The 9675-nt window shown below is 44.9% G+C and overlaps 1 protein-coding gene across 1 annotated transcript; it reads left to right on the forward strand.

Moving 5' to 3' along the window:
* The first annotated feature begins 1116 nt into the window (after positions 1-1116).
* car15 (carbonic anhydrase 15) lies at positions 1117-8902 on the forward strand. The gene is made up of 8 exons (XM_047373042.1): positions 1117-1486; positions 1581-1610; positions 5354-5530; positions 5614-5759; positions 5863-5955; positions 6035-6101; positions 6193-6353; positions 6447-8902. The coding sequence occupies exons 1-8, from the start codon at positions 1408-1410 to the stop codon at positions 6669-6671; spliced, it is 978 nt and encodes a 325-aa protein (XP_047228998.1). The 5' UTR covers positions 1117-1407; the 3' UTR covers positions 6672-8902.
* Positions 8903-9675: the final 773 nt, after the last annotated feature.

The raw sequence follows: 9675 nt of genomic DNA on the forward strand, positions 1-9675 counted from the left end.
AAGGCTGTTGAAAGTGAGCATGCGTGTATAACAGATGGTGTTCAGTTCTGTTTGCACCACCTTTCTTTGGTTTTCTTGCTTTATGTACCTTTTGGTGCATGTTTTTAATGTGTTGGCATGCTGAGAGATAAATTCAGGACAACAGTGTACAGTAAGATTTAAAGTTTTACATTTAGTTTTGTATGAACTGAAAACCAGCCTTCAAACCCAGACAGCTCCATTTTACAATGTAGTTCCTGTGCTTGTCTATGGTTTTTCAGGGGATGAGGTTTAGCTGTAATGCAACTTATGCTACATTTCATTGTCTCTAATTTGACAGCCGTTAAATTAAAAACGGGGGAAAAAAATCTTGCAGGGGAGCTTGTGTTTTTCTGACACCGATCTACATCTAATCTTAATAGGCTTCACTGTGAAATACGAATCCAAACTTTACGCTGAGCCTATTCACTCGCGACATTTATCCTCTTTAATTTTTGTGAAGGAAATCCCTCCACCTGCAGTGACCAAATGTCAAAGAGATTTAAGGTGGAATGCAGGGAAATCCCCTCCTTGCCCCCATCCCTCGCTCCAAACGGTGAAACGGGGCACCTAGAGATCTGGATGATTTGAAGCAAGCGAGCATAATGCAGCTCAGAGTGACTCATACGGCAGCAGGCGGAGCAGAGACAGCGATACCCAGCTGCTGGAGAGCCACGTCGGGGATGAAAAGAAGCTTTGTCCTCCACGGACCGAGTGACAGAATCACAAAATGTATTCCTGGATGGAAAACTTAATGCTTCCCAGCTCCATCAACAGCCGGATCTGTGAGGCAATGAGGGAAATGTAATCAAATGCAAACCTCAGCATTGGATAAACAATATATATATATATTTTTTCTATTAAAATGTATTTTTCTTTGAACTTGGACCATAAAATTACCTTTTCTTTCTTATTTATTCTTAATTTATTGGATTTAAACCATAAAATTAAAATGTTTATTTTATTTTGTTTTACTAAAACCATAAAACCTCAATTTTAATTTTATTTAGACCAATAAGAAAAACAATTTAGTGGATCTAGGTAAGATTTTACTTAAATGTTGTTGGGTTTTTTTTAATAACCTTTTTTTTTTTTTTTTATCTATTCATCTATTTAGATGTAGACTATAAAATAACTATATACACAGAGAAGCACATCCTCCGGCTTTCATGAATGGGTCTTGTTACTAGTCACTGAGCATCTCTGATGGCTTCAGGGAGGAGGGGGGTGGAAGCTGTCCTCGAATCAATGAGCCTGTTGATCAGAAAGGACCACTGGACGGCTAATGACACAGTTCACTGATCAGTGCGAGAGAAAATAAAACTGCTTTCACCTCCCGCCCTACTTAAGCCCGACGTTCCTGCCGATTTGTCTTCATTCTACCTCAAGATGCTGAAGCACCTGTCTGAGCCCGCCCTGGTTCGGACTGCAGCTCTCCTGATGGTTCTTGTTCTGTGCGCTGATTCACGTAAGAGTCCAAACTGATATCACAAACATTGTTTCTGGTTAATTAAATGTAAGAGAACTGTTGGTTGATTATGCTGGCTGTTTATGTCTTCCAGAGGACTACTGTTATGACAAGACAGATTGTGGTAAGTAAACTAATAACCTCTTTTTTTTTATGTTAACTAATTTAGTTCTGTGATTCTGACTTCTGAAGCTTTTGTTTTTTGATTTGGACCCTTTTTCGCAGTTTTGTGCCTAAACGTTTCAAGTCAGGATTTAATTTTGACACAGCAGTAAATCTGAAGTGAGGTTAGACTTGGGTCTTTCTTTAAACCTCCCGGTCCAAATGTAGTAAAACCATGTCTTTCTAAAACAACTTGGTCAATTTTAAGTTTTCAGGGAAGATTTAAAAAAAATAATTTCCTGGTTATCCCCCCTATTGGTTTTGCCACAGATTGAAACCAACTGTAGATGAACGTAGGTCTGCCTTGGAGCTCCTTATAATCCTTTAATTTTTTTCCTCACAATCAACAGAAACTTTCAGATTTTTTTCCCTTGGAGTTTGATCTTCTAAAGTTACCATAATAGGTCCATCACTGTTGAAACTGGGTTTTTAGATTCATTTTAACCACCTTGTGGGTTCTAAAGAACATGTGTTTTTGTAGCTATCAACAAGCTTCTGGGATATTTCTATGCTGAGTGGTGGACCATAAAGCATAGAGCCTTCATAGGGCTCATTTAAACACTTTCAAAACGCTAAGTGTTAGCCTGCCAGCACATAGTTATGTTTTGGACAGCCGCCACTCTGCTTGACTGTTGGTCCCATGATCTCTGCAAGCATCACCTCCATGTTCCTGTGGCTTCCAGAGAAAGGGTTCAAATTCATCATTAAAAGCCCAAAATGAATGCATTCATTCATGCTGATCCTGACTGTCTGTAATCTCCTGCCAGTATGTACTCGTACTCGTACTCGTCGTCTTCCGCTTATCCGGGACCGGGTCGTGGGGGCAGCAGACTCAGCAGAGACGCCCAGACGTCCCTCTCTCCAGACACCTCCTCCAGCTCCTCCGGGTGGAGCCCAAGGCGTTCCCAGGCCAGCCGAGAGACATAGTCCCTCCAGCGTGTCCTGGGCCTCCTGCCGGTGGGACGTGCCTGGTACACCTCCAAAGGAAGGCGTCCAGGAGGCATCCGATATAGATGCCCGAGCCACCTCAACTGGCTCCTCTCGATGTGGAGGAGCAGCGGCTCTACTCCGAGCTCCTCCCGGATGGCCGAGCTCCTCACCCTATCTCTAAGGGAGTGCCCGGCCACCCTACGGAGGAAGCTCATTTCAGCCGCTTGTATCCGGGATCTCGTTCTTTCAGTCATGACCCAAAGTTCATGGCCATAGGTGAGGGTAGGAACGTAGACCGACCGGTAAATTGAGAGCTTCGCTTTTCGGCTCAGCTCTCTCTTCACCACAACGGACCGGCACAGTGCCCCCATTACTGTGGCAGCTGCACCGATCCGTCTGTAGATCTCCCGCTCCATTCTTCCCTTACTCGTGAACAAGACCCCGAGATACTTAAACTCCTCCACTTGAGGCAGGAACTCCCCTCCAACCTGAAGAGGACAAGCCATCCTTTTCCGGTCGAGAACCATGGCCTCGGACTTGGAGGAGCTGATCCTCATCCCACACTCTTCACACTCGGCTGCGAACCGCCACAGCGCATGCTGTAGGTCTTGGTTAGAGGGGGCCAGCAGGACCACGTCATCCGCAAAAAGAAGAGACGAAATCCACCGGTCCCCAAACCAGACCCCCTCCGGCCTTTGGCTGCACCTAGAAATCCTGTCCATAAAAGTTATGAACAGGACCAGGGACAAAAGGCAGCCCTGCCGGAGTCCAACATGCACTGGGAACAGGTCCGACTTAGTGCCGGCAATGCGAACCAAACTCCTGCTCCGCTCGTACAGGGACCGGGAACTCCTCCCAGGGCCGAGTTTTTGCCTCTGCCACAGCGCGGGCCGCAGCACGCTTGGCCTCAAGTTACCCGTCAGCCGCCTCAGGAGTCCCACAAGCCAACCACAGCCGATAGGACTCCTTCTTCAGCTTGACAGCATCCCTTACTGCCGGTGTCCACCACCGGGTTCTGGGATTGCCGCCGAAACAGGCACCGCAGACCTTACGGCCGCAGCTACGGGCAGCAGCATCGACAATAGATGCGGAGAACATGGTCCACTCGGACTCTATGTCTCCAACATCCCCCGGGATCTGGTCGAAGCTCTCCTGGAGGTGAGACTTGAATACATCCCTGGCCAAGGGCTCCGCCAGACGTTCCCAGCAGACCCTCACTATGCGCTTGGGCCTGCCAAGTCTGTCCGTCTTTCTCCTCCTCCAGCGGATCCAACTCACCACCAGGTGGTGATCAGTGGACAGCTCAGCCCCTCTCTTCACCCGAGTGTCCAAAACATGCGGCCAAAGGTCTGATGATACGACAACAAAGTCGATCATCGACCTCCTGCCTAGGGTGTCCTGGTGCCAAGTCCACTGATGGACACCCTAATGTTTGAACATGGTGTTCGTTATGGACAATCCGTGACTAGCACAGAAGTCCAATAACAAAACACCACTCTGATTCAGATCGGGGAGCCCATTCCTCCCGATCACGCCTCTCCAGGTGTCACTGTCGTTCCCCACGTGGGCGTTGAAGTCTCCCAGCAGAATAATGGAGTCCCCGGGAGGGGCACTATCCAGCACCCCCGACAGGGACGCCAAGAAGGTCGGGTACTCTGCACTACCACTCGGCCCGTAGGCTGAAATGATAGTTAGGGACCTCTCCCCAACCCGAAGGCGCAGGGATACGACCCTCTCATCCACTGGGGTAAACCCCAACACGAGACGGCTGAGCTGGGTGGCAACAAGCAAACCCACACCAGCCCGCCGCCTCTCCCCGTGGGCCACTCCAGAGTAGAAGAGAGTCCAGCCCCTCTCAAGGAGATGGGTTCCAGAGCCCACGCTGTGCGTGGAGGCGAGCCCGACTATTTCTAGTCAATATCTCTCGACCTCCCGCACAAGCTCAGGCTCCTTCCCCCCCAGCGAGGTGACATTCCACGTCCCTAGAGCCAGTCTAAGCATCCGGGGATCGGGCCGTTGAGGTCTCCACCTTCGTCCGCCACCCAATCCTCTTTGCACCGGTCCCTCACGGTTCCCCCTGCAGGTGGTGGGCCCACTGGGGGATGGCCTCGCGTCTCTCGTTCGGGCTTGGCCCAGCCGGGTCCCGCGAGGAGCAACCCGGCCACCAGGCGCTCTCCGACGAGTCCCGACCCCAGGCCTGGCTCCAGGGTGGGGCTCCGCCGTACCGGGCGACGTCACATGCCTCGATATTTTGTTCTTCATGAATGATTCTTGAACCACTCTTTGTCTGACCCATCACCTAGAGCCTGTTTGCCATGGGAGACCCTACCAGGGGCATTTAGGCCCCAGACAACATAGCCTCTAGGATCATTTGAGCACTCAAGCCCCTCCCCCACGTTAAGGTGGCGGTTCAAGGAGCCAGTATGTCTAATAAATAAATATTATTGGTGAGGTAATAGTTTTAAATTTGTCTATAAGTCATTGCTTCACCCCAGGAAGAAAAGTTCTTATTGTTTTGATTGTTATGAAATAAGATCCAATTATCTGAACTGAAAATAAAACTATTTCTTTTCTGCTTCTGGTGAAAAATGTTCTGTAAAATATTTGTTTATTATTTTCTTTTTTCTCTTTTCATTACTTGAACAAAACATTTAAAATAATATTTCTGTTCTCGTTTAACTTTTACAGAATGAATTGGTCCTATTGTGGAAAGTTCAATTGACTCAGTGATTCTTTTGTGCACTTATGGTGATGCTCGCTTCTCTTCTCCATCAGATCCCTATGCGTGGGGAGACTCCTTCTTTTTATGTCACCCTTTACTTGAGCTCCACCACTCTCCCATCAACTTGGACCATCACATGGTCCGAAACAACTCTCTAGGGCCGTTACATCTTGAGGGTTTTGACGAGATCCAAACAGGCCACTGGACCCTTGAGAACGATGGACACTCTGGTGAATGACCAACATATTTGATCAGAGAGGTGGGCTGTTGTGTTCAGCGTTGGATTTGACATGCATGTTGTCCCCCCACCCAGTTTTGTTACAGGTTGGCAGCGGCATGGCGGTGAGTGGCGGAGGTCTTCCAGGTGTTTACCACACCATCCAGCTGCACTTCCACTGGGGAGCCCCGGCGACGAACGGGTCTGAGCACACGGTGGACGGGCGCAGATATCCAATGGAGGTACAGTATGGTCAGTAGACAGCTCTGCACTGTCTGTTTCAGCAGGCTGCTACGGTGCAGCCGTCCCTTAACATCTCTGCACTGTTTTTAATTTCATTCACAGATGCACTTAGTCAATATGAAGTCCATCCATCCCAATGTTTCTGCAGCTCTGGATGATCCAACAGGACTTGCTGTTCTGGGCTTCTTCATTGATGTTAGTTGATAAAAACGTGCAACATTTTTATTTAGAATGCGGCTGCATTTTTGCATAAAGTTGTGTCTGTTTTTCGCAGGTTGTTTATGCAGACAATGTTTATTTTGGCCACATTTCCCAAAAACTGTCTTCTGTGGCTTACAGAGGTTAGACGCTCCATTTACAATCACCCTCAGCTTTCGGTTTCATGTTACCTGTGACTAAATTTCTAACATTGCTGTGCATCCTTTCCTTAAGGCCAAATGACTAAAGTAAAGCCGTTCCCACTGCTGAGCCTTTTGCCGAAGCACAACATGAGCCAGTATTACCGTTATTCTGGCAGCCTCACCACCCCACCCTGTTCCCAAGCAGTTGTTTGGACTCTCTATGAGGTCCCTATCTACATCTCCTGGTCCCAGGTTGGTCTCTTCATTAGGTTCTGATTCTTAAAAATCAAAGGATTCGCGCTTGGCTGTAAAAAATGTTTATTTTTTGACTATTTTCTTCCTCAGCTGGCTCAGTTTACCTCACAGATCTTCTCCACAGAGGAGGACGCAGAGCAGGTGACGCCTCTGCAGAACAACTTCAGACATCTCCATCCTACCTTCAGCCGTACCGTGTCTGCCTCCAGAGATGCCGGGGTCCTCAGGGGGACAGCCGGTCGGCCGCTCGGTTCAGCGCCGGTGATTCATCTGCTCCAGATCATTGTGCTAGGCAGTGTTAGCTTTAAACTTTAGCATTCCTGTAATCCCAGAACAATGTGTTCCTCAGATTTATATAAAACATCACTGGAATGTGTCAAAGTGTCCTCTGTCCCTCCTTTGTCTTTGTTTTGGTGTCTTCTTTTAAGTCTAATTTCTGGAAAATTTCTTCTTTTACATATTTTTACATGAACTAGGTCTTAGTAGAATGCTACCTGCTATTATAGCATTGAAGTGAGACCCAAAATAGCTCTTAAATAAACTTGTGTTCCTTTATTTAGATAGATGTCTCATTAGAATAGGAGGTAAAGTGGAGAAATCCACCATGAAATGGTGAAGAAGAGCTTTGTAGAATTAATTTCATGATTCATTTATCTGCACAGTTAGTGTGTATTGTCACCTAAATCTGTTTTATTCCAGGTGCTGTCTATACATTGATAACCCAAGAGTATGCCGCTCATCAAAATTGTACAACTCCAAAAATAAGAAGCCTTTTCTGTTTTAGATTAGGTGATCTTTAGATAAAACACCCAGCCATCATGGAACAGAGGCATCGGTAAGGGTGTAAATAATTATAAATATCTAAATCTTTGCTCTGACTGAGATCTAGTCTCACCAGCAACAGCGTAGACTTGACAAATTCAAAACCAGGCTTCAAGTTTGGAGAATGGCTAAGAAGAGTAAATCAACTGTCTTCCAGAAATATTCACAGCCATTAAATGTTTTCCTATTTTTAATCTTGAAACCAGAAACAATGGATTTTATTGGAATATTATATGAGTGGACCTTCCTGAATTTATTTCAAAGTTTTCCTGTATTTAGCTCCATCCATCATCCCATCTAGTATGACCAGCTTCCCTGACCCTGCTGAAGGAAAAACATCCCCACAGCATGATGCTGCCACCACTTTATTTCACTGAGTGTAAAGCGAATAGTTGTCCTTTCACCTGATCCTTCCACCTGAGCTCTGGATATCTGCAGCTCCTCCATAATTATCATCTTGGCTGCTTCTCTGATAGTCCTTGATTGGCCTATCAATTTAGAAAATACTTTTGCAAGGCGTGTACAACAATAAATATAAAGCATGCTGTAAATCTTAACGGTCACAACAATTTCTCTTTAATCAATTTAGTCAAAAGGTGTTGGGTCGGGTTTTATGAAACAAGCAACCGTTCAGCTGCTGCGAACGTTTTTTAGAATTAAACTGTAAAAATAATTAAACTGGAATGTTGAACAAGGCGGACAATGAACATTAAATTTGATCTTCAGCAAAAAAGGAGGCATACTTAATCAAATTTCCTCAGCTATTATACACGGTGGTGGGCTGATCATTGTTTGGGTCTATGCTGCATATAGCCAGTGAAACAGCAGCAAAATCATTGTTTCAGGTTGGGATGTCTAGAAGTTCTTCGCTTTGGATTCAGGACTGGGTTGTAATGCAAAAAGTGCACCACCGTCTGGAAAACCGCTTCAAAGCTTTGTCCGGTTCTGAAGTTCTAATTCAATCACTTCATTTCATTTTATTTATATAACTCCAGTTAACAGCAAATGTAATTTGAGGCACTTAACAGGAAAGGTTCAGTTTATATACAGAAATATATAATTTATTCAGTCTAATCGCAGAATCAAACTCAATAACATACATTCCAATATACTGTATATCCTAGGTATTTATTATGCTAACTGGTTAAAAGCTTTTCCATCTAAGGAAGCCTGGCCGGTTCTATCGAGTCATTAATTGGCTTATACTGAGCAAGCATGTGGCGACAGAGGAAAGGTGCTCGGGAAACAGTTTTATTCTGAAATGAAAGCCAATCAGAAGTGGATCTTTGGTTACTGTAGTCCAAACAGAGTTATTCCTCCAGGATATATGTATATTGAAAGTATTTTAAACGCATGAAATCATTTCACTGGATAAAAGCAGTTGTACTTTAGAAAAACATGATTATCATGAGAGGAAAATGCTCTATTTTGTCTTGACTAAGAGGTCATTTATCCTAGATAATCATATTTACTGTCTTTGAAGACAAAAGGGTCTAAATCAAATGGTTGATACACAGAAATGCTCTTTCTGAACAGGTTGCTGCAAGCGAACAATCTTACAATGGTGGAACATTTTCAGTTAAATGTCTTTTGGAAACCAGGTCCCTTTTTTCCAATAGTAATTTTTCATTCCATATATGTCCAAACAGCAGGATGCTACTGTGAGAAATGTGTTGCTGTTAATTTGGGATTTGTTTAATAAATCTGAGAAATGACAAAGCAGAGCAAGACAGAACAGTGTTTTATTTTTTGGACCAATCAGATCGTGAGTTGCTCTATATGTTTACCTCAGTTCAGGCTCAGCAGATGGAGAAGGGTGTGAGTTTGGCTCCCATGCTGCCTCGCTCGGCCCTGCCTTTCTGCTTGTAGTCACAACATCCTCCTCCTGTCACGGCCACGGGGCAGCTCACACACACACACACTGTTTTACATTACTATGTTGTTCTGAACAATTAAAATGATTTTGTGATTTTAAACACAATTTTAAACAAATGCATTAAATGATTTCATAAAGTATTTTGGAATTTAATTTGAAATTTAAAATGCTGATACATCTTTTTAACTTCTGCAGCTCATTCTAACATGCTGGTCACCAACTTCTGGGACAAACCCTGACTGATGTGGACCTATTCTAGCCTTACTGGTGGTTTTAAATGTTCATAGTTTAAACGCTTCTGTTTATCCACACACTTTTTGAGAACTGACCACAAGAACTGGGCAGTTTCCTGTCACAGGATGAATAATGTTTGCCATGTTTCTTTTATGACGCGTTGCTCCAAAATACACAGATCAGAAGTTGCCTCTTGGAGGACACTTTAAACCCACTCTTTATTCGTGGCAGCGTTGCTGGGCAGGTTTGAGATTGGGTCCACCTTCTTAGGTGAGAAGCAAGCCCACAGGTATTATCATGACGCTACACCAGGGTAGGCTTAAAGCTTTTATTCTCCAGAGGAATCCTTTTGCAGATCATTTAGACAAAAAAAACATTCCTTTTTGA

This window comes from Girardinichthys multiradiatus, chromosome 8, assembly GCF_021462225.1.
Source record: "Girardinichthys multiradiatus isolate DD_20200921_A chromosome 8, DD_fGirMul_XY1, whole genome shotgun sequence".
NCBI lineage: Eukaryota > Metazoa > Chordata > Actinopteri > Cyprinodontiformes > Goodeidae > Girardinichthys > Girardinichthys multiradiatus.

Coding starts and splice junctions, on each gene's coding strand:
- car15 (XM_047373042.1), top strand. CDS start 1,408: ATGCTGAAGCACCTGTCTGAGCCCGCCCTGGTTCGGACTGCAGCTCTC. Junction 6,102..6,192: donor GTCTTCTGTGGCTTACAGAG/GTTAGACGCTCC, acceptor CCTTTCCTTAAG/GCCAAATGACTAAAGTAAAG. Junction 6,354..6,446: donor TCTACATCTCCTGGTCCCAG/GTTGGTCTCTTC, acceptor TTTCTTCCTCAG/CTGGCTCAGTTTACCTCACA.